Here is a 25545-nt window from a genome sequence, read left to right on the forward strand (position 1 = left end):
AAAATGGGGCAGTTGATGTTTTGTGAAATGTTTACATATCGTCTTCTTTTACGCTGAGGTATCACCAAACTGAACAGCGTTTTGAATGTCTTGCCATCGGAGATTTCAGTGAACATTGTCCATCCAAACTGGTAGCAGTGGAAACAGTCATTAAAATGGAATCCATCAGCGAAAAGTCTCCAAATTGTAGTGCTCTTTTGGTTAACCTTTGATTAGGGATTCCTGATGCAATTTTATTTGCTTCTATGTCATAAAACATAGGTCAAAATGTAAAAGCATTAAAGTTTAGGTGTTTTAAATCTTGTGTTGGGATTGCATTCCATGGGAGATAACATCTTTCTTGTTAAAGCCAAGAAAATATGAAAATATGATATGATAGTCCAAAGGAACCCAAAGAGATCTGCAGTCCATCTTTGGTGAATTTCTAGTTAAAGAGCAAAAATAGTCAACTCTTTTTCTTATTGGAGCAAATATTTTTTTAAAATGTAGCTGAAAACTTTTTGGTGAAAAATTAGACCACAATAACAACCTTATAGCACGCACCAACGTTTCCAAGGGTAACATAATGCGATTGTTAGAGTTCGTTCTGCGGAATAGCTATTTTACTTATGAAAAGGAGCACGATCATCAAACGTTTCGATGCGCCATGGGCTCCCCTGTGAATGCAACCATAACCAACCTGGTGATGGAGTTTGTAGAGGAAAGAGCAATTTCCATGGCCGCCCACCCTCCAAGATGGTGGTATAGGTACGTCAATGACAGCCACGTTTGGTCTGTCAAAGGAGTATGTGCAGGAGTTCCATGCTCACCTCAACTCTATTAACCCACACATACAATTTATTAGTGAGGCTGGAAGAGACTACGGTCTCTCCTTTTTAGACACTACAACAGTTAAACCAAATGGTCGCATACAGGTCAACGTGTACCGGAAGCCAACACACACTGACAAATATCTTGATTTCTACTCTTATTACCCAGCTCAACACAAAAGATCAGTAGTTAATACACTCCTGGATAGAACGGAGAAGATCCCATCAACAAATAGAGGGAAACACAAAGAAAAGCTACATGCAATCAAAGTCTTCATGAACAACAACTATCCCTTGCAATTTATCAAGAAATGTGACTCCACACGCAAAGCCAGCATCACGACTCTAACACTAACAACACTGCAAATGAAGTAACAACACCATTTGTTGTCCTACCCTACGTGAAAGACGTAACAGAAAGAATGTCGACAGTGCTAGGCAAGAACGGAATCAAAGTTGGTTTTAACCACTCAGCACTTCAGGCACAATCTTTTCAAGACCAAAGGACAAACCAACCCTGTTTCAGTCTCAATGTATTGTTTAAAAGGTAAACTGCCTTGATTGTGATTTCGCACATTATGGCCAAACGGATAGAGCTCTTGCCACAAGGCTTAGTGAACATAGAAGAGCTGTCCATGTTTGCGACGGCAATTCTAAAATTGCGCAACAAGCAAACCAATTTGGCCATAATATGGACTTTGACCATGCCACTCTAGATGGCAAGGCAGTTGACTATCACAAAAGACTTCCTGGAGGCTTGGCATTGAAATGGCTCACCCAATTTATACATTTTTTGAAATCAGAAAACACGCCATCTCGATGAAGCAATCTCATGATTTGCTTTCTGTATAATCGAATGTAAAATGGTTTACAAAATTGAAAAAAAAAAACAACGGATGGACGCAATCCATTGTTTACTTGGCGTAGAATGTTTGAGTTTCATGCCGTGGTCCGTGACATTATAATCAGTGTGGCCCATTGCGAATTTTATTGGGAGTCGATCAATGCAAGAGTGACCAGACACAAACATTCACATCAAAACGGACTATCCGGCTCTGAACAAATGCCTTTGGAGTTTGAGTGTGAACCATTTAAAAAATGCACAACACTCGTCCATGGGGCAGTGTATCTTTTCTCCCGCCTTGTGCTGTCCACACCCATTCATCCGCTTGTACCCAGTCTCTATTAGCTGGTGATATCTAGGACATCTGTGATCTTCCAAATTTATCGAAGGGATGCCCAAAGATTTTAGTAAGTCTTTTTCCAAGTGGCCACCTTTGTAGGCGACGAGATTCCTTTACTTGCTCTTCGACTTGAAATATAAAGCCTCCACTATGTTTGCAAGGTCTTTGCAATCAATCGCACATTCCTCCAATCTGGTGTCAAAAGGTAGACCTATCACGAATTTGGACACGAAAACGGCCCTTCATCTGTCGGCATCGTTCAAATCGCGAAAACGACATGGCATTTTTAATTTATAATTACCACATTCGTTTTCGCGATTCGCCCAGCCGAGTTCGCGACAGTAAAATTGATCGCCGATCATGAATCCATCTAAGTCCAGGATAAGGCACACTTGGTCCAGCTCTCCGAGGTTTGCATGTTGGAGCTTAGTGATATCTTCCGAGTGAAAACGAAGGCCATTGTCAGAAATTGACAACCCCCATTCCTCTTTTAGACACAAGAAACACCGGTCGTTCTTCAACCTAGTGGCACAGTCTCCATGGAAGGCAACGCCATTTCTGTTGAACATTGGCGCCTCCCATTCTTCCTTTGCGCAAATATAACATCGATCCAAAGCCATGGCGAGAATCACAGGGGAAATAACTAAGCTAATAGATGTCTCATAGCGATCTTGTCGTTTTAGTTTCTCGAACTCGTCTAAAAACTTTGGTTTATAAGGCTTATTTTATTAGCCAGAGAGATACTTTCTTGACGTCAATAAACAAAAAAAACATTGATGTCATCCTTAATTCTTCTTTTCTGGGAAAGGTATTTGGTTTCGCATGATGACATAGTACACCTGCTTCGACATGTTGTTAGGCTAACTAATGTCAACTTTAAAAAAATCAATGATTTCACACTCCTACGCTAACGGATATTCACGTGAGCTAACATCACTCGTTCAAGTTTGACTAGAACGTAAAATTACGGCAATTATCTCATGATCGGATTGTCAAAAGCAAATTATCCCATGATATTACGCTGCATATTTTTGAAGATCCTTTATACTATAAAATTCGTTGTCACCTCTTCTTTTTCTTCTTCTTTTTTCAAATCTTGTGACTCTCTTTGGTAGCTTATAGAAGCATCCAAGTTTTGAGTTTGCTCGCGTCGCAACCGGAGTTGGGTGTCCTGTGGTAAAAGGTCCAACGGTATTTTCACCACGAGCTGTGCTGGTTTCTTGACTCTGATATCTTGGTGCGGCTCTTTTGTTCGGTCGGATCTCTTCTGGCTCCTAGCTTGGAATTTACTGCTGCTCATGGTGATACGACCGGCTATGACCGAGTTTGTATATTGGATGTGGTGTTTAGCGGCGTTTGAAAAAATGAACTTTTTTTCACCAGGCTAACTTGTGTTCAAATTATGCATCATAGCAACGAAGGGCAATTGATGTAACTAGAGAAAAATCTGAAATCTAACTAGCTGCGTTAACCGGGAAACACTTCTCGAATACATTGTCGACAAGTATAATAACTCGAAAGTTTGTCCACTGGAAGAGTGAAGTTTCAACAAAAGTGTCTTTTCACAAATTCCATTAACAGAATGTATTTTTGCTCTGATCACTGGATTCGATTCGCGCTTCCCAAAAGTTAGGGCCCTCCAGAAAAAAAACCCACGGTAGCTACTTCGGAATTAGCACAACACTCTTTGTTTTAAAGGAGTGCTAACGCGTGCACGGTTGGTGACGAGACCAAAACCATCTTCTTTAAAAGATGTGGTGAGAAAGCAGCAAGACTTGTGTGACACGACAAGAGAAGACACATCTTTGTGCCCTTTGACGAGTGTCCCTGGTTGGAGTTCCATGATTTAAGTCAGCAGTGTTCAGGAGATTTTTGCAATTCTGCATCCACCTTGTGGTCCTTTTCCAGGTCTATAAAGCTTGTTTTTCTGTTGCTGCTGCTACTGCCGCCTCTCATGGAGCTTTATTTTTGAAAGGTGTGCTTTTGGTTTCGGTGAGGCAAGCAAAAAGACACGGCTTAAAAACATCAGAGGACCACAAAAAACTTTTTAGTTTTTATGTATGTTATGGATACATGAACTTTTTTCCTATGAATGTTAAGAGCACGTGAATTTTTTTTGTTGTATTTTTTTTTTTTCAAGAAAGAATGGTTTGGTGCTAGTGAGTGAGTGGTGAATTTGGATGGACGAGACCAAAAAAAGAGGATAGGTGGCCGCTGCCTCGACCAAAAGAAATGTCGTGGGCTGGTAAGCGCTCAGGCCGCTGGTAGTTCTGGCTTTCATTCCACATCGCTTTTTTTTTTTGTCAAAGACGAAGAGTAGGAAAAAATCTTTTGGCGAATGGTTTCGACTTTGTCTCACAGTTGGGGATCATTTCAGCAGGGATTTTGTTGATGTGGTTGTTTGTGTCAACTGCATTTGGAACTTTTTTCCTCTTTGTGTGTTATATGTGTTTTTGTATCCATACGATTTTTGAGTAGACAAGAACTCGTGTGTTTTTGATTTTTTTATGGCCACTACCTTTTTTGGAATGTCGATAGTTTCGTCTTCGTTTGCTGATTGTGTTCAATTGGCCTCACCATTGGAGTACAGATGCAGCATCCAAGGGTTTTGTTGGCTTTTTTTGTTACAGGTTTGTCAATGTATTTTTGTCCAGGTTTCTTTTGCTTTCTCAAGGGTGTGTCGTTTTGTTAACTTTTGTTCTCTTTGATTGTAGTTAGCTTCAGTTTGAATGTTTCGTTATTTTTTCTCAAGCGTTTTGTTTTTGTATGTAGGGGTGGTTTTCTTTTCGATCGCCGTCGTCTGTCAACTGGACACAGGCTGGTTGTCAAGGTGGCATTTCGTTTTTTTTTTTGGTTGTCGTGTTCAATTTCCTGTTGGCGATGGTGTTTCTACCAGGTGTACAATCTGGGAAAGGTTTAAAGAAGAATCGGGTTGTGCTAAATTGAGAAGAAATTCTAGCAGTTCCGTCTCTGTGAAAGGTGTCATACATCCAAGCGTAACATCATTAAGTTAAAAGTAAAACAAGAACTGTATTTTAAACGTTTAGTAGCTGTTGATAAAGGCAGACGTTTATGTACAACAGGTGAAAAAGAGTCCATCAAGTGACAAATAGACTTGAAAAAATTTACATGTTTATGAGATGTCTTTACGACCGGAAGTATAACACGGACCACACACCATGTAATGTTCTCCTTGACGTGTGACATAATGTTCGTAATACGTATGTCTATCGTACAATAAACGACAGGGCCGTCGCATGCCATTGAGATGAATGCGTAGTTCTCGTATGGTGGCCGTTCTGGTAATGTCTGGGTGCGTGTACTTGACTTGTCCCTCGCGCAGCAAATCGTCCTTGTATTTGGAACGTAATTTTTCCATGACCCGTCTCAAGAAAGCCAAGTTGACTGCGGGGGGTAAGGGAATGCCGTTTCTCAAGTCTCTCAATAATTTAATGATGGAACGAAAAAGCCCAAAAGTATAAGCTCCCCTGTGGTTGTCCGAAGCCATCAGTCGCAATCGTGTGGGATCGTCTAGCTCCACCGGAGGGGGTGCAATTTGGGATTCGGGCGAAATGAGATTGACGAGGTGTTTGCCACCACCCCCTTGCTGAGAACGGGTCTCGTTGTTGGTCTTCTTCAACCGTTGTACTTCACGACGAATGCGATCTATGGATTCCTAACCTATAATGTAGTGTAAGTTTGAAGTCTTGATGAAACATAGTCACTGTCTTCCTCGTTGTCGTCCTCTATGTCACTGTCTTTGCTTTCCAGAAATTTTGTTTTTCTATTAGGTAACGCGCCAGAGTCCTTGTGACGATGCAATTCTTTTTTTCTTTTTGCGGATGCAAGTACATGAGACGATTGGTCCAACACGTTCGCGGGTGAATGAATTTAGGAAACGTCTTTAATTTATCTTTGGTTTTTTTGACGAGTTTATGGTTCTTGTGATTATGAAATAAGAGTGCTAGAGAAGTGACTTCTTCACTATTGTCTTTGTTGAGAGTCTTTCCCTTGTAGACAAAATGTTCGACGGCCTTCCAATTCCTATAAAACATACGCAGTGGATCTTCATCTGACATATCTTTTTTCATTTATTTACGTTTTTTGTTCATCATCTGCCTATAAACCGTCATGGCGAAAGGGATGCGACCGGAGAAAATGGTTCTGGTGATCTCGCGATTAGTACGAGTATCGTAGACCACTTGTTGTAACACACCGTCGCCTCTAAAACGGTCTAAATCGTTGCCAAAACCCTCGTAGACCACTCTGAGATGATTGGGCGAAGGTCTATTCAACGCCATCCAAGATCAACACTTCTGTAGGCCCCTCGCAGGGTAGTATATGCGACACAAATTTATGATTCTGCGCATTTCGTTCGGGATGACAATCTACGAACAAATAACCTCCTCGCTCGGATGATTTGGATTTATAATAGTCAATTAATTCTGACGTCATTTTGGGGTTTCCCTGTTCGATGAATTTGGATAGCATATTTTTTATCTGCAATTTTTCGGCCGTAAAATTGAAAATGACCATGCCAGAAAATTGAGATCGTAACGACACGGCCGTAGGAGACAGAGGGAAGAGTGTTTGTTGAGTCAGAAACACCAGTATGTTAGAATGATGTACGGTGCGAGTGAGAAAATTGTACCATGTCTTTGTCCTGATACATCTGGGCCATAAAATCGTCAAAGAGGATGATTCTTGGTTTTCCATTTTTACATTTTCATTATAATTGCGAAAGTAGCGGGTATTCGCCACTGCGTCCAAAGTGAACACCGTTTTCTTCGAGACTATCGAACACCGGTTGCCAATTGGAATTGTAAAATAATAGAGTATTTCGTGTATGGGGGTCGATTTCCAATGTCCTTCTTTGTTTTTCTTTTGGCTCTTAACCATACGATTGGCATCCAATAAGACCTTGCTCAAAAACCTGGTTTTGCCTGTCATAGTAACTCCCATGAGCGGGTAAATGCCGTGCAACACAAATTGTACGGGTGGACATTCTTGGAAGCCTTCTCTAGTTAAGATGTGAGAAAGGGCATTATCGTCAGTTTCGTCCACCCCTTCTAAATACAGCATCTGTGCCAAGAGGTTTTCCAATTCTCGCCCCTCGACGTTCATGCGTTGCTTGCTTGCGGCCATGTCTTGCACGAACGAAAAACAAAACAAAACAAAAACGAGGCCGGTTTGAATCTTTAATGACTTCAGTTCAAAAATTTACATATGTACACCACGCTAGAATGGCTCTGGCCGTGCATCGCTGCACTCGAGTGTGAAATCGTTCTAATTGGTTTAACTTTAAACGTTTCCTGCCTCCTGATTGTTTGACAAATTGGTTGTGCTTTTCACAATTAAGGATGCGTGGAAATCGGCGATGAATGATGCGATCATGATGATGTCTTTACGACCGGAAGTATAACACGGACCACACACCATGTAATATTCTCCTTGACGTGTGACGTAATGTTCATAATACGTATGTCTATCGTACAATAAACGACAGACATGACAACTCGAAGTGGGGCAAATATGTAAATATTCTATCAGTCTGATATTCTTGTATCTTGTGTATTGTTCTAAGTCTAATGCGATACTCTTGAGGCTTAGGAAAGCAGTGTATGTGTGTGTGTGCGTGTGTGTCATAAGTATAGTATGCGTTAAATGAGACTTATGTGGTTTAGTGTAAGGTTCTCTGTGCAGTAGATGTAATTAATATGGAAACAAATAAACAGTATTAAAATACAAAAGACATGACAACCGGGGTATAGCAGTGGAACACCTAAGTTGCATTCGTCTGTACAAAAAATATAAAAAGAAAAATAAGGAGAATATGTCACGGTGGGGTGGTTTGTGTTTTTTTTTTCTCTAAACAAAATTGCTACCCAACTTCCAGCAGATAAAATGCATGTTTGTGTGACCGATGATTTGGCCTTGGAGTTTGATGGGCTTGGTGAATAAACCTTAAACAGACGCATGGATGGGCTGCGCACAAATAGGACAGATCGTGTTGTTTTCGATGCTTTGGGGGCTTTTAAAAAAGTCGACGTCACTTTGACGAACATTCACTACAAAAATTTAAAATACAAAAATAGTTTTTTAACCCTTACGTTTAACACCTCGCTTAATATGATTACGGTTTATGGGTTCTATACTAGCAAGACAAGCCAAAATGAGAGTCAATTTGCTTTGACACGCCATCACATTTCTATGTGCCCGCAACATCTCTTGATTGGCGTCGACCCACTCACATACTAGTGTGGTAAAACTACGGCCTAGCACATCTACCATCATGAAAAAAAGAAAAGAAAAAGTGGGGAGTGTTACTTCACTTCCTAGGTGAAGTCCTGACGGCTTTACCCTTGGTTTTTTTGGCCATCTGAGTACGATTCGCGCGTTGTATAAGTAGTATGTGGGGGGGGGGAGGGGGAGACTTTAACACGCATGAGTGCACACATGCCCATATATGGGCATTAACCAATCAGAGCACAATGCATAAATTTAATTAGTGTTTGGCCGCGCGCATTTTCCATACAAATTTTGAGAGGCCTGGAACGAGTTTCAATTCTCCCAACCTGCAGGGGCCAAGTCGGTCCCCTAATCCCCCCACAGTAGTGGGAAAATGTATGAAAAAGGGAAAATGGAAAACTGCACTGGAGCACGTAGTGATCCAAAAAAAAAAGGGGGTGTGTCCAAAGGAGAATTGTGATGTTGATCAGCTTTTTGTAAATTTTGATTTTTTGATTTTAATTTTTTTGAATTTTAATTTTTGAATTTTATTTTATTTTTTTAAGAATGAAGAAGTCCAAGACGGCGGGGCGAGCTTTGTCCAATGAATTTTTATTCGATGATTCATAATTCACGATTCAAATTCAAATTCAAATTATTAAAAGTACATGCCTCTGTGGATCAAATGGAGTCGCTTTCTTTGGTCCAGAGTCAAGAGTCCGGGTCGAAATCGAGCTGGCAGATAGTCGGCGGTGGAAAAAGAGGCTTGGAGTTCGACAAGACAGTGATAGTAACCGGGTTTGTCGAGGTAGCGAGGAAGTTGTTGGTGTAAATGGGTCCGTTGCAGCTGGGGACTTTCGTTGAGATAGATGTGATCGTCGTCCAAATAGCGTTTTTTGAGAATGGATTCCAACGCTGGCTGTAAAGTGTGGACGTAGGAGCTGTAGAAAGAAGTCACCAAAAAGCCAAAGCTATGAATTCGAACAAAATGCCAAGGAAGGATCCATTGGCCGTTAGCTTGTCGACACTCTTTGGTGAAGATTTGATCATATTCGTAGATACAGTGTATATTAAAAACATCATCATTGTGGAGATATTGACCGGTCACTTGTTTGGTCCAATCTTTCCACGAGTATTTGCAAGCAAAAGCAATTTGGGGTTGACCTATCGAGTCAGCTGATGGGACGTCCATTTTTGTTTTGGTTTTTTCTCTTTATAAGTAAGCCCAAAAAGAAGGAACGAGTAGTGACCACCTGAACAAACAAAAATTCATCGAATGAACAAAAAAAAAAATTGAAAATTATTAACAAAAATATATGTTTTTTTGGATTAATTTTAAGAAGAGATGTTTGGGTCTGCTTGGGTGAACCCGAGCTAAGTGAAAAGGTCGTTGAACATAGTTTTGGTTCCAAATAGTAATTCGTATGTCTTGAAGATATCTGCAACAAATGGAGTCGTTCCATGCATCGAAGAATGTTTGAGCGAAGTAAATCAAGTCCAAGTTTTGTAAGAGGCTTGAGGTTTTGTGTGAAAATTTACGATGATCTTTGAAACCACATACAGGTTGTGCTAATTTGATTTGAACGTGTGTGTTGGGCCAAAGAGCATACCACTTTTTAAAATGGTTTTGTAAAGCTTGAAGCATGTCCAATATCTGTTGGCGAGTGACTCGAGTAAGAAGAGTACTATCAAGCAGAGGCTGCGAAAAGATATCTGTCCAGCAGGTGTAATCTACCAGTTGTCCTACACATTTAGGATCTTGTGTATGTTTCCAGGTTTGAAAGTTTTTCCATTGTTGGTTGTCGTAGTAGCTCGGTTCTTGGTGTCCCTCGGTGTTGGAAATGGAGACGTGCGGCCATAGGCTGGCATGCGGTGTTAAGCGGTAACGACGAATGAATTCGTTCTTGATTTGGATGACTTTTGAATCATCCTCTTGGTTGTCGTCGTTGTCTTGGTCGCTGAAAGATGTTAGCGAGGAAAACGAAAATAGAGTTGAACTGGAGTCGTCGTCAGTGTTGTCGTCTTCGTCTTGTTGTTGATTCATTCCACCCAAAAAAAAAAAATTCAACAAAAGTTCAAAAAATTCATTAAAAATACATGCCTCGTCTGGATAGTTTGAGCAAGCTTCTTTTGTCCAGAGTTAGGAGTCCGGGTTGAAATCGAGCTCGGACGTAATCCGAGGTGGGAAAAGGGCTTTGCAATTCAATGCGACACCACTGATTCGTGTTGAAGGATTCGAGATGTTTTCCCAGCGATAAACGAATGCGATATTTGAGTTGGTTCAGTTTGAGTGGGCCACTGTTGTTGATGTAAATGTGGTCGTCTTCCAAGCAATGATCGTGTAAGATGCAGGCCAATTCTCGAACCAAAGTTTTTTTGTTGTTTTTTTGAAGACGTAAAAGGAAAAATTCTAGAAACGAACCACTTGTCCTATCGAGGCTTTTGTGCGTCGATCATTTCCCAAATGATAATAGTGGCAGTCTTTCAAAAAAACGTGATCGCCTTCATAGACTTCGTGTATTAAAGGTTTTTGTTGTGGGGGGTAGAGATATTTGAATTTCTTTTATTTTTTTTGGGTCCAATTTTGCCATGTGGTTTTGTAGACGAACGATTTTCTGGTGGTTTGGTTGTCGTTTCCTTCGTCGCTAGCGTAGTAGAACATGGAAATTCCTTCGAGGGTTTCAGTTGTTTTTGGTGGTGATTAGTTTTTTTCGGGTTAAATATAAGTCCTGGGGGTTTTGTTTTTTTTTTGGGTTTTCTTTTCTTATGGCTATTATCCACTTTTTATCTATGTATTTTAATTTTTTTAAATTTGTTTTGAATTTTTTGAGTTGAATTTAATATTTTTAGTTCGTTAAAAATACATGCCTCGTTTGGATAGTTTGAGCACGCTTTTCTTGTCCAGAGTTAAGAGTCCGGGTCGAAATCGAGCTCGGACGTAATCCGAGGTGGGAAAAGGGCTTTGCAATTCGATGCGACACCATTGATTGGCACTGTATGATTTGAGATGTTTTTCCAGCGACAAAGGATCGTGCAGTTGAGCCAGTTTGAGTGGCCCACTGTCGTTGATGTGGATGCGTTCGTCTTCCAAACCCCTTTGGCGTAAGATGGAGGCTAATTGTTGGGCCAAAATTTTTGTCTTTTTTTTTGAAGACACTGCAGGAAAAATAGTAAAAACGAACCACTTGTCCAGTTACGGCTTTTACCCATAAATCATTTTCCCTAGGATGGCTGTCTTTTAGGAAGATGTGAACACAATCGTAGAGGGCATGTATCATCAAAGAGTTTTCGATGTTTTTTTTTTTTGACCCAGTCTTGCCAAGGGCTTTTGTAGACGAACGTTTTTTTGATGATATTTTCGTTGGTTACTTTGTTGGTTCCTTTGGTTCCTTGGGTTCCTCTGGTGTAACGATAGTATATTTTCATGCTTTTTCCTTTTGTTCTAATGAAAGGGAACGCGACGACACAAGATCGTAGTGTATAGTTGGGTTGATGTGAGTGGTATTATTGATAATATTGAAAGAGAGAGAATTAATGAGATCGTGTGGGCGAAAAAAATCAAAAACCAAAACAACAAAAACTAATTCAACAAAACACAAACCAATTTATTTTTTAATTGAAAGTTTCAATAATTTGGTTTACCACACCAATTTTAATTTGAAATTCAATTTGGATTTCAAAAGCCAATTTATTTTAATTGAAAAAGTCTCAATTTAATGTGGCTTTTTTAGCACACGGTCCTAATGACTCTGTTTTTTAATGTAGAGGATCAAGCTTGCTGCAAAGACGACTACCAACATCATTGGGTATCGTGGACATGTCATTTGCCGAAGTAGCCCTCTTTTTCCGTTTGGAATGGATTATGGTTGGGGTTGTTTGATTCACCAATATAGTAGTATTTTTTCAAAATACAAAATAAAATCAAATATCAACAGCCCATTTGTTCTCTTGAATCAATTCTATTTTTTAATATTTTTAACACAAAAGAAAAAACCATTTACTATTATTACGACTACTTGCGGTCAAATCTCTATTTTTGAAATCAGTGAATGTTAGCGACTACGGAAGAAAAAAAGGCTGATTCAAAAAAAAAAATTTACTACCATTTTTCTTATTGAGTTTCTTTTTAATTTGGGATTTTTTGGTTTTTTAAGTGCCCCTGTGATCCTGTGCCCAAAAAAATCATTTCTTTTTTATTTTTCTGGGTTTTCATGCGTCCCATTGGTCAGTCAGTTTCAGTTTTGAAAAAAAAGACTCGAGTCGTGGTCAACCGTGACCTCGAAAAGTTTCACTCAAAAAAATCTGAATCTGAAGGAAAAAAGAAAAAATGGAGTGTTTTTGGGTTCATCACAGAGGCACTTCTTCCAATCCAATAAAAAATCAATAAAAGCCATTCAACAAAAAAACCAAAAAAAAAATAAATTTTTTAAAAAACATCCAACTTAAATCAATTGACTACTTTTTTAAACTTACAGTTAAGTATCTTCTTTTTTTAAAATTAAATCCTCGAATTTTACTACTCATGGTAGAGGAGTATCTTTTTTTGACTCATGCCATCTTAATTAATGACTACAGACTTTTTTCTCAATTACTACTACAATTTTTTGTTTTTGGAGAGTCTTTTTTAACTGAACTTTAATTCAATTTTTAACAACACCACTTTTCGAAAGACGAAAAAAAATTTTCAAATTACTACTACAATTTTTTTGGAGAGTATCTATTTTTAACTGAACTAATTCAATTTTTAAAGACACCACTTTTCGAAAAACAAACATTGTTTTCAATTACTACTTCCGATTTTCCTTTGAGTGTGATGATTACTACTACAATTTTTTTGGTATTTTTTCTTTATGTTCAAAGAGGAAAAAAACAATCTCGAATCGTGTTTTCTCAAAAATTTGAACTTTTATTGCTTTAGTAGCAATGGGAAACTTTTTGAGTTTGTTTTCTCATGAGAATTAATTAACCAACTATCTCAAGGTAGTATTTTTTGGGTTAATGATGGTTTTCAAGATTTGAAGTATTAGTTTTTGGATTATTTTTTACGCTTTTAATTCCTTTTATCTGAACTGAGTTTTGCATCATACCCTGTTTGATTCGATTGCAAAACTTAATGAGGAGTTCGAAGTTATTCTTTTTTTGATAAAATCATATCTGTTTTTAGCAAAAACTACTAACTCATTTTTGGTTTGCTTATTTCATTTGCTTATTTTAAATTTAAATCAAGTCTCAAGTCTAAGTCCCTGGCTAGCTGGCTGGCTGGCTGGCTGGTCGGCCAAGTCTCTCTACTAAAAGTAAATGCCTTTTTTTAAAAGAATCCAAAGAGTTGGTAAGTTTCGTTGGGCATGATGCCCGTTTTGGCAAACACTTCGTGTCGAAATTTTTCAAACGCCCGTCGCAACACGGTGACATCATGTTCGCAATGGTAAAAGATAAAGTGGCAGGATTCAACTGCGCATCTCCAAATTAACCAAAGTTCCTACCAATAAGTCATTGTTCACAGAATTGTAGTGACCTAGCAAAAAAACTGGATCGAGAATCATCCGATTCATTCAACTCCTTAACCCACTGAGTTCCAGACCCTGATTCTCAGACCACCCCCTGAAATTCGGGGAAAATGGCTGCCCCAATAAAAAGACCACTGAACAAATGTTGAAAGAATTTAGTGTCTTCCTAACAACATATTGGACTGAAACTTTGCAAAATTAATGACAATACTATCAGGCTTACTCAGGGCAATTTACTTTGTAAATTGGGCGCTTCATACTCCAAAGAAAAAATTCCTAAAGTTGAAGATGTGTTTCTCATGTTGTCATCCCAGGGCAAAAGAGCAAAGCTATCAAGGTCGTCTAAAAGAATTTGAAACTTTTTGCTGACATATTTGCTGTCAAATGCAACCTAAATTAACGTCAACTACCAAAGCTTTAAGGCTGAGGGGCAAAAGAAACACAATCAATTCGCAATGACTTGTGAGGGAAAGTTTGCTCACAGTGTTTGAATTTGAATAGCGTGCCATTACTGACATCACAACACGTCATGAGTAGCTAGTACACAACTCTCTCCCTCTTGTCTCAAGATTTATTGTGGAATAGGTTGTGGAATCTTTATCCTTTTTGCAACTATAATCTTTAAATTTTTTAGGTTTTGGTTGTTAAAAAAAACCAGGTTTCCCTCGAAAACTCTTTATTTCAAATGTCATCACTAAATGACTGTAAAGCGAAGGTCGAAAATACATCAAACTACAATGCTATATAAATTGAGATTCTAAAAGCATAAATTCATAAAAAATACAAAATTCTATAGATAGAACAGTTTTCATTAATATAAGGGTTAGTTTCTAAGAATGCCACTCGATAAAACAAGGTCTATCACCACGCATATCGTGGCACAAAGGTACACCACACTGTTCACATCCGTATGATGTTTCGAAGGTGCAGGCGTCATTTCTCTTTCTTCCGGCCTTCGCACACATCTTGCAAGCCCGTTTTCTGCCCAGGCATTTTCCCGAGACAGTGTCCACCAACATTTTGCTCCGTCATCAAGGTACTGACTGCACGTTGTCCGGACCTCGATGGACGCTTGTAGCCATTGAAACCAGCGATGAGCAAACGGGCCAACTCGCAGCGAAAGGATAGTTGTCGACGACCACAGCCTGCCAACTTTTCCAAAATGAATGCATTGACGATCGCCAAGTCTGGCCCTTCGAGCACACCAAAATCTCAAATCAACCATTTACTTTATTTAACCCATTGAGTTCCGGTGCTTCCAGTGATTTTCTATTTTCTTACAATCAAACCAGAATCTAGTGGCATACTACCTCCTTTCACTTCGATTAATCTGGTGTGCTCATCTATAATGGTCTTAAACATTTGAATTTGGTCTGCATTTTGTTGTGCATCTGGCGTTACTGGATCATCGATAAGAATTATCTGTTGCCAGTCGTAGCCATCGAAGAACTTTGAAAGCCCGCCCATTTTAGCGTAATAATTAACTCCACATGTTTTCTTAAACCAGTCAAAAACTCTTTTGCACATTGTCGTTTTTCCACTGCCTGTTGGCCCATAGATATAAACACAATCGCTGTTTATGTATTGCACTTTGTGTAACTCTAGGCACTGTTTAATAACTAGTCCCATGTGAGGAAAATCTTTTAGCAGTTGGAGTCTGCCTGTTCCCGCCATAATTCTGCTCCTAATTATGTCGGAAGTCTTAGTTTTTTTAGCTAATCCTAAGCCTGCACTGCCTGACCCTTGTGGTCGACCCCTAACGGGTTTTGGCGCAATTGGTTTTGGCACCTGAATAATTTTAGTGTTGGCTTCCACTTCTTCCCAGTGGTTTTTAAAGCCTCTTTTTTGTGCATCTTTGTCTGCTTTAGCTAAGTTAAAAGCTATATCACATACAGTTAGATCATCATCATCATCATCATCAGAGTCCTCAATAATTACTTTATCCTTGCGAGGTCTTCTGATTTCTTCATCTTCTTCGTCTCACTCTTGCGTGCATAACACTTCTTCTTCTTTTAAGACTTCATTGTCTTGATCCACGTGCAATTTAACTGATGGGGGTATTATTCCCTTGCTGTACTGGGGTGGTCCTTCTTTTATGCAGTAACAGAGATAGTTCAGCTTTGCTTGCAATATTGTACCTCCATTGTATACGCATAGTTCACTCAGCCACATATTTTTTGGGTTAATGATGGTTTTCAAGATTTGAAGTATTAGTTTTTGGATTATTTTTTACGCTTTTAATTCCTTTTATCTGAACTGAGTTTTGCATCATACCCTGTTTGATTCGATTGCAAAACTTAATGAGGAGTTCGAAGTTATTCTTTTTTTGATAAAATCATATCTGTTTTTAGCAAAAACTACTAACTCATTTTTGGTTTGCTTATTTCATTTGCTTATTTTAAATTTAAATCAAGTCTCAAGTCTAAGTCCCTGGCTAGCTGGCTGGCTGGCTGGCTGGTCGGCCAAGTCTCTCTACTAAAAGTAAATGCCTTTTTTTAAAAGAATCCAAAGAGTTGGTAAGTTTCGTTGGGCATGATGCCCGTTTTGGCAAACACTTCGTGTCGAAATTTTTCAAACGCCCGTCGCAACACGGTGACATCATGTTCGCAATGGTAAAAGATAAAGTGGCAGGATTCAACTGCGCATCTCCAAATTAACCAAAGTTCCTACCAATAAGTCATTGTTCACAGAATTGTAGTGACCCAGCAAAAAAACTGGATCGAGAATCATCCGATTCATTCAACTCCTTAACCCACTGAGTTCCAGACCCTGATTCTCAGACCACCCCCTGAAATTCGGGGAAAATGGCTGCCCCAATAAAAAGACCACTGAACAAATGTTGAAAGAATTTAGTGTCTTCCTAACAACATATTGGACTGAAACTTTGCAAAATTAATGACAATACTATCAGGCTTACTCAGGGCAATTTACTTTGTAAATTGGGCGCTTCATACTCCAAAGAAAAAATTCCTAAAGTTGAAGATGTGTTTCTCATGTTGTCATCCCAGGGCAAAAGAGCAAAGCTATCAAGGTCGTCTAAAAGAATTTGAAACTTTTTGCTGACATATTTGCTGTCAAATGCAACCTAAATTAACGTCAACTACCAAAGCTTTAAGGCTGAGGGGCAAAAGAAACACAATCAATTCGCAATGACTTGTGAGGGAAAGTTTGCTCACAGTGTTTGAATTTGAATAGCGTGCCATTACTGACATCACAACACGTCATGAGTAGCTAGTACACAACTCTCTCCCTCTTGTCTCAAGATTTATTGTGGAATAGGTTGTGGAATCTTTATCCTTTTTGCAACTATAATCTTTAAATTTTTTAGGTTTTGGTTGTTAAAAAAACCAGGTTTCCCTCGAAAACTCTTTATTTCAAATGTCATCACTAAATGACTGTAAAGCGAAGGTCGAAAATACATCAAACTACAATGCTATATAAATTGAGATTCTAAAAGCATAAATTCATAAAAAATACAAAATTCTATAGATAGAACAGTTTTCATTAATATAAGGGTTAGTTTCTAAGAATGCCACTCGATAAAACAAGGTCTATCACCACGCATATCGTGGCACAAAGGTACACCACACTGTTCACATCCGTATGATGTTTCGAAGGTGCAGGCGTCATTTCTCTTTCTTCCGGCCTTCGCACACATCTTGCAAGCCCGTTTTCTGCCCAGGCATTTTCCCGAGACAGTGTCCACCAACATTTTGCTCCGTCGTCAAGGTACTGACTGCACGTTGTCCGGACCTCGATGGACGCTTGTAGCCATTGAAACCAGCGATGAGCAAACGGGCCAACTCGCAGCGAAAGGATAGTTGTCGACGACCACAGCCTGCCAACTTTTCCAAAATGAATGCATTGACGATCGCCAAGTCTGGCCCTTCGAGCACACCAAAATCTCAAATCAACCATTTACTTTATTTAACACGTGGGTTCCGGTGCTTCCAGTGATTTTCTATTTTCTTACAATCAAACCAGAATCTAGTGGCATACTACCTCCTTTCACTTCGATTAATCTGGTGTGCTCATCTATAATGGTCTTAAACATTTGAATTTGGTCTGCATTTTGTTGTGCATCTGGCGTTACTGGATCATCGATAAGAATTATCTGTTGCCAGTCGTAGCCATCGAAGAACTTTGAAAGCCCGCCCATTTTAGCGTAATAATTAACTCCACATGTTTTCTTAAACCAGTCAAAAACTCTTTTGCACATTGTCGTTTTTCCACTGCCTGTTGGCCCATAGATATAAACACAATCGCTGTTTATGTACTGCACTTTGTGTAACTCTAGGCACTGTTTAATAACTAGTCCCATGTGAGGAAAATCTTTTAGCAGTTGGAGTCTGCCTGTTCCCGCCATAATTCTGCTCCTAATTATGTCGGAAGTCTTAGTTTTTTTAGCTAATCCTAAGCCTGCACTGCCTGACCCTTGTGGTCGACCCCTAACGGGTTTTGGCGCAATTGGTTTTGGCACCTGAATAATTTTAGTGTTGGCTTCCACTTCTTCCCAGTGGTTTTTAAAGCCTCTTTTTTGTGCATCTTTGTCTGCTTTAGCTAAGTTAAAAGCTATATCACATACAGTTAGATCATCATCATCATCAGAGTCCTCAATAATTACTTTATCCTTGCGAGGTCTTCTGATTTCTTCATCTTCTTCGTCTGACTCTTGCGTGCATAACACTTCTTCTTCTTTTAAGACTTCATTGTCTTGATCCACGTGCAATTTAACTGATGGGGGTATTATTCCCTTGCTGTACTGGGGTGGTCCTTCTTTTATGCAGTAACAGAGATAGTTCAGCTTTGCTTGCAATATTGTACCTCCATTGTATACGCATAGTTCACTCAGCCACATATTTTTGAGTTCTTGGGCAAAGAATCCAGCCCAGTGGTGGCGTCTGCTCTTGTCGTACTGTACAAACGCGTGGCAGTGGCGTTCTCCTTCCTTGCTGATTTCCCATGGTCCAATAAAGGCAAATCGGACTGAGGCTGTCTTGTTGCAGTGTTGTTCCAACATTTCCACTTGTTTATCGCTTCTAAGTGTTAGAACCCAGTAAGGGCTTTGTTTTAAACTCATTTAAACATTTAGAACTTTAGATTGCGCCATTTTCTGCAGAGAAATCGTACGGGGGTGCTATCTGAATTCGTACCAGCGTAGAATGAATTGTGTGACCCAGACGTGACTTCTTTTATGCTAATTTCTCACATGATACTTTTAATCTAACAAGATATTTCCGGTGTGTGCTGCACCCATGCTGCACCCAATTCTTTGCATATTTGTGGGTAACGTTTCATTCTTTGCATTCTTTTAAAATTCTTTACATTTTTTAAATACTTTGCATTCTTGGCATACCGGCGGAGCCGGTGCTGTTAAGAAGAGGGTTTGCAGTGTGCGTCCCCATCGCGAAGATTGCAGGCCGCCAGGCCCGATCACAGATAGACTTCCATCGAGTCTTGATGTTTATATTGGGGGCACCCCGACCGAATTGCTCTTGCTAAATTATTAGGGGCCGAAGGCTCCTTTTTACGGCGGCAAAGCCGCTGGCGATTTTTGTCACGCAATCTTTTTATCACGATGTCACGCGTGACATGTTGTGTTACTATGCGTATTCGTAGGCGTAAGGTCGTAAAGTTAACTGTATAAGTCACGCAGTCAACTGCGTTACGTGTAACACTATCACTCGAGAGAATCCATCGCAAAGTTCGATCGCAATTTTCAAAAATAATCTGCTGAGATACTTCCACCATTTCTTCGATGTTGTGCCAGGTGTGTAGTAACTCGGGTATTGGTCGTTCACGTCGGCTGCTTTGACGTGGCCGTAAATGGGTGTTTTACCTGGTAAGATGACAAAAATCAACGTGGTATTGGGCTCTTTTTTCAACACTTTTTCAAAGAGTGGCAGCACATGATCGGTGTTGTTGCCTTTTTCCAAATGAGTGGGTTCATCTTCTAAAAAAATAGCGCCTTTTTGTCGACACCATGGGACGAATCTTAGAAAAAAATTGCGAACCATCTCTTTGCTGCATTTGGTGGCAAAACAAAGCACAGCCCATTTTTCAATGTCACACCCTTGAAAAAATTTTTGTTCCTTGATTTCCCCCCCCCCCCCCTTTTTGGGGTAGAACTCGGTGATGATTCCTCTCTTTGTGTTGATCTGCAGCGTAATGCAAGGGAAAAGGCAACAAAACGCGACCTTCCACATGAACCATTTGGGGATCGACTTCCATACCAAATTCTCGCAGATGAGGATCTTGCTTGTACTGAGCTTTATTGAAAAGCAATTGAATTTCATTCATTCGAACATCATCTGGTTTGGCCGTCTTTCGAATCATCATGGCAGTTTGAGCATCTGACAATTGACGTAGACAATTTTGACCTCGATCGATTTCGCACAATTCTGCTGGTACAAAAGTTTGTCGTTCGGGTTTGCCTACTTGAAGACCAAATTCTCGCAGATGAGGATCTTGCTTGTACTGAGCTTTATTGAAAAGCAATTGAATTTCATTCATTCGAACATCATCTGGTTTGGCCGTCTTTCGAATCATCATGGCAGTTTGAGCATCTGACAATTGACGTAGACAATTTTGACCTCGATCGATTTCGCACAATGCTACTGGTACAAAAGTTTGTCGTTCGGGTTTGCCTACTTGAAGACACGGTAGTTGAGGAAATTGCAATTGTTGATCGTAGCGTACGAGATAATATTGCGCTACAGTCACTCTTTTGTCTCCCGTTTGCTGGTCAGCTTCTTGGTTAAATTCTCTGTATACTGGGTTGTCTTCATGCAAGACAAAACTAACACGATTAGCTCCTTCCCGAGTGACATCGAAGACTCGGTGCTTGCGATTAAACGCTCTAGTGGATCTCACATAAATCTTAAGATTGCGCATTTGACGAGTAAATTTCAATCGCATAGGATCTGTCAAAGTTTTACCTTCCCTCAAATCACGATCTGTGAGTCCAGTAATTTCTTTTAGAGTTTCCAACACAGCTTGACCTTTGAAAAACGCTTTCGCGCTGAGATCCAAATTAACCAACAACCCTTTTTCGGTAGAACGAACGCTTTGATGATATCCCGACCAGACTTCTACCCCATTGCCTAGACAAATACTTTGATTGGGCGTGGCAGGTGGAGTGTAAAAGGCCCGCCCGAACATCACCATACGAGTAGCTTGTAAAGCTCTCAGAATAATGTTGAGAGCTTGAATGGTGTCGAAGGTAATGGCATGAGGACTCGTTGCTCCCGATTCTAAACTCTTGATTAAATCTTCACAATTGACTTGAGTGGCATACTTGATCGTTACTGAAAATGTTTTCGTCTTGCCCTCATCGTCTAAAGGCAAAATCACTTGGAATTCTATACCAGGGGATTGAAGCTCTGGCAAAAATCGACTCCCATATAAATTTTTTCCACCGTCGAAAGCCGGATAAAAACCTGACCAAAAATCGTTGTGACCAACTAACAAAGCATTGACAACCCGACGATTGATTAAACGAGAACATTCTGAGGGAACGATACTCACTCCCAAACCACTTCACGAAGATCTTTTTTCTCCTCCTCTTCCTTCGGAGGTCATACTTTTACTTTTGCTGCTGTGACGAGATTCAGCCATGGTTGTGTCTTATGCTGCTAAGAAAGTTTTGACTTCTACTACAATGCCCTTCTGTATTTCCTTATCCCATTTAGACATTCACATTCATCAACCAACCACAATCCATCTAGACATTCACATCCATCAATCAACCCCAAAAAAAAATGAAAAGTAATCACATAATTTAAAGAAAAAAAAACATTAACTAAAAAAACAAAAGAAGAGTTAAGTTAATTAATTTTGTTCGGTTTGCTGTCCACCGCCGCCGCCAAAAAATCAATTTAATTTAATACTTCATGATCCAAAAAAAAACCAATTCAAAAAATAATCGATTATTCCAAAAAATTTTAATTAAACTTATAAAAATTTTGTGAGAATTTTCTTTTTTTTAAATGGAAAGGCAGGTGAAATGCCCATAAAAGTAAAATCTGCTCTCTCTCTAATTTTTGGGGCAAGGAAATAAAAATTTAAAATTTCATTTCATTATATTAAATCTATCCAAATTCCAAAATCTAAAATCGATTATTCCAAAAAATTTGTATTAAACAATGACTAAAAAAATTCTTTCTCTCTCTCATCTTTTTTTCCAATTTTTGAAATTATTACCATCATCTAAAATCGAGTTGTTTTTTTGGTCACACACGATCATTTGATATCGACAACACCATTCATTGCTGGTAGCATTACATTCTTTTTCTTCTTCTCCATGTATGTAGAGGTCGAGACAATATGGTCCACACTGCGGTAAAAAAGGAAGCCGCAAAATGAGATCATCTAGCGATGGAAAGGTGAAAGTTGTCGAATGCCCCAAATCACTAGCGTCACATTTCCAGATTTCAAACATTTCGTACAACATGGGCTGCAGATGGTGGTCATTTTGTATCCATGTTGAATAAAGAAAAAGTACAAAATTTTTGGGTTCTTGATACTTTCGAGTAAACCAAAAGGAAGTGGAAAACGTTTCATCTTGCCATGTATTCAAATAGGCTTGAACAAACGAACAATCGTTTTCAGGTTTGATCACGTTTGTTGTAGTTGGTTTTGATGTTATTGACAAGAAAAAACCAAACGGTGGAAGCCAGACATCATCGAAGGAGTAGGAGGATGAAAAATTGTACTGCAACATTTGTTGACGCCGCTCTATTGTTCTTAAAAGTTTCGAAATGGTAAGTTCACATAATCGTTTTGAGATGGGTCCCTTTTCGTCTTTCAGACAGGAAACTTGAAGTTTACGGTTCAATTTGATTTTAAACAAAAAACAGAGCTCCAAAAGATCGTCTTGTTGAACTGACTTTTGTCGAGATGAAAAGGGATGCACTGCTGAAATCATACCAGGTCCCACCAATAATAGTAGTAGTAGTAGTAGTAGTAGTAGTAGTAGTAACAAAATCAACCAATTGAAAGTGAATGCCATTCCTCTCTTTTTGCTTCTTCGTTTGCTTGAAGGTTCGTCGCTTGCTTGATAGTCGTGGCGATGATGATGATCAGCAAGAAATGATGACGGAAGCCGTAGTTTCTTTTTGCTTCGACAGTTTGACAGTTTGACAATTTGACAGTTTGATAAGAAATAATGCTCTCAAGTATTTCGTTTTTTATAGAAATGCGAACTAAGTAATAACTAACTGGAAGATGAAGTAGAAATCAAATCGGCCAAATATTTTTTGTAAATACCACGAACCATCCAAGTGCACAATTGATCCAAGGTCTTGACAAAAAGTTTAGCATTTGTGTAGGTTGCTGGACAGATGATGCTCCATTGTGTGGCTGTCTTAGCCGAAGTTTTAGGGGTTTCTTCTTTTGGATTTACACGTTCAAAGTGGGTCTTGATTTGAACATACCAATTTTCTTTTTCGGCTATTTTATACGTCACTTCTTCTTCCCAAATGGCAAAGTCGTCCACGTTCACGGGGATCGGTGTTGTGGGTGTAGTCGATCGCTTCGAGTACAAAGATAACGAGAAATCATCGTTCACTGATGTGTTAGGGTTAGAAAGGTTGTTGCTGCCCCAAAAATCACGTTGCGACCAAATGAGCTCGGGGGCGTAAATAGTCTGACATGAAGTGACATCCTTTTCGTTTACCAAGTAACAACAAGCGTCTCCTATGGCTCGTCCAAAGAGTCTTTGTTGTTTTCCATGGATGTTGTTATTCGGCATTCCGGTTGTTAATCCTAAAAGCCTGGTAGTAGAAATGCCTGATGATATGGGTTGTGGCTGTAAATGTTGTTGGAGTACGATTCTAGTAGTCAATCGCAGTTTTTGACCCTGGTCTTGTCAAATTAAAGCGGTTTGAAAAGTCGATGGGTCCAATGGTTGAATCTTCATCACCTTTTGGCAAGTTTGGATCGAAATTGTTTTTCGTATTTTTGAAAAATCAAACGCCCTACTCTCAAACGAAACATCAAAATACCCTCATCGTTCGCCAAATTGGTTTCTTGAAGCTCGTCGTCGTCGTTCAAATCTAAGCCCCAAAACTGCTTTTGTTGGCAAAACGTTTTTGAACCCTCTATAAAAAGCTCGGCTGTGTCGACTTCGGTGGTTGAAATAAGCTCGAAATAATTCAAAATTTCTTTCTTTTAGATGCCGCAAAGAAACTGTCGTGGATACTTGCTGCTGCTGCTGCTGCTGTGGCGGTTGTTGCGATGACGGGATATGGTTGTCAAAACAAACCAATTGGTAACCTCGATAAATTCCATCCTTTAAAATGATATGACAATGTTCCAAAGAGTCGTATCTCCAAGCTAGTAAATGGTATCAGGAAAGGTGACCTTGTCAATCGTTCGTGACTCGAGTCCACTTCAAGAGTACTTTGGAGTTCGTTGTTGTCAAAACCCAAGAAATTTTATCTACCGAGAGATCAAATAAAAAAGAAACATACTAAAAAAATGAGGATAGATCATTTGAAGTCACAACTACTTTCAAACAATGTATTGAAATAAAAAATCATCGTTATGAACTCACTTTTTTTTTGGATCTCCAAACTAGTTTTTGGCGCATCATCCTTTGGTGCTGCTGCGGCGGTGGCGGCTGCTGCTGCTGTTGTTGGCTGGGTGGCCTGATCTATTTTGGTCAATATTTTATGCCATTTTTGACAGACAAATGTTTCAATTCCTTGCATAAAAAAACGATTGAAATTGACAGGTAAAGTAATGGTATATGGTGCATTTTTTTCCAACGTCATGGTCACCTGGTTATCCTCATTCTCATGGTTGTTTAACAAGGACGTCGTTTGTGGAACTTCTACTACTGCTTCATGGCAAGTTGTTGCAGTAGTAGTAGTCGTTTTTTGCAATTCATAGACAAAACATACAAGAGATTGATGAGCTGTTAAAAGATAAAAAGCAGACAGACACGCTTCTGATAAAGCAAAACAGAGTTCGTAATCGTCAGGCCAAGGATTCGGCTGGGCGACCTCATTGTTGACTTTTGGATTTGGCTTTGACTTTTTGTCTTGTTGTTTCCAGAGCTCTTCAGTCAATTGATCGTCATTGTAATGGCCCAAGTCATCGCTACCGTTTTCTTTTAAAAGAAAAATCTCTTGCCACTCAGTGGTGACGCTAACTTCTCCTTTATCTTGAGGTTTTTGATGGTTGTTGAATTTTAACAAAGCATCACTACAATGATAAAAGAATTCTGTCAGCCAATAAATTGAAAGCGCAGTAGTTTCTTCATCACTTGTGGCCAAGAAAGAGGTCGATATCAAAGTTGATTTCAAAAGAGAATCTAATTGATGGTGGCCGCCAGTTTCTTCTCGAAGCTTGACATCAGAAGAAGGCTTGATTAACCACCCTTGTTTCATACAATATCGACAAAATTCGTAATTCCATGTGGATTGATTGGGTAGGCAAGAAATGTCGATCTTGTTTTTTAATAGACGATTTTTCGTTATAAACCACCACACTCCTAAACTCCACAAGACTACAGCTACGACCGGTTTTTGACACACAAACCACCACACCAATCGATCTTGATGACTGTTTTGGTTTGCAGCAGTGTCGTCAGTTACAAAAAAAAAGAGAAAATCGTCTATCGAAGGGAGGCCCTCCAAGTTCTTCTTTTCAATGTGTTAATACAATCACCTTATCTTGTTGTCGTTTGTTTTCTTCTTGTTCAAGATTCCTCTGCTTGTTTTTGGTTTGTTTTCTTTTCTGCCTCGTTTTCATTTTCTGCTTTTGTGTTCGATTCAACTTCAAAAGGACTTCTTTCTTTTTTCTTGTTCTTTT

At 39.4% G+C, this 25545-nt stretch overlaps 1 protein-coding gene across 3 annotated transcripts in view; it reads left to right on the forward strand.

Moving 5' to 3' along the window:
- Window positions 1-25545, forward strand: part of LOC138032427 (neurochondrin-like) — a 70912-nt gene that overhangs the window by 28480 nt on the left and 16887 nt on the right. Inside the window, exon 3 of one of the 3 annotated variants that reach the window (XM_068880095.1) lies at window positions 11987-12285. The exons of 1 other annotated variant lie outside the window; for it this stretch is intronic. In XM_068880095.1, the coding sequence (XP_068736196.1) occupies window positions 11987-12277 (291 nt within the window). In that variant the 3' untranslated portion in view covers window positions 12278-12285. Of the gene's footprint in view, window positions 1-8787; window positions 10253-11986; window positions 12286-25545 lie in introns of those variants that run through there. One more of the 3 variants, XM_068880097.1, reaches the window with a different exon arrangement.

Source organism: Montipora capricornis, chromosome 14 (genome assembly GCF_036669925.1).
Source record: "Montipora capricornis isolate CH-2021 chromosome 14, ASM3666992v2, whole genome shotgun sequence".
Taxonomy (NCBI): domain Eukaryota; kingdom Metazoa; phylum Cnidaria; class Anthozoa; order Scleractinia; family Acroporidae; genus Montipora; species Montipora capricornis.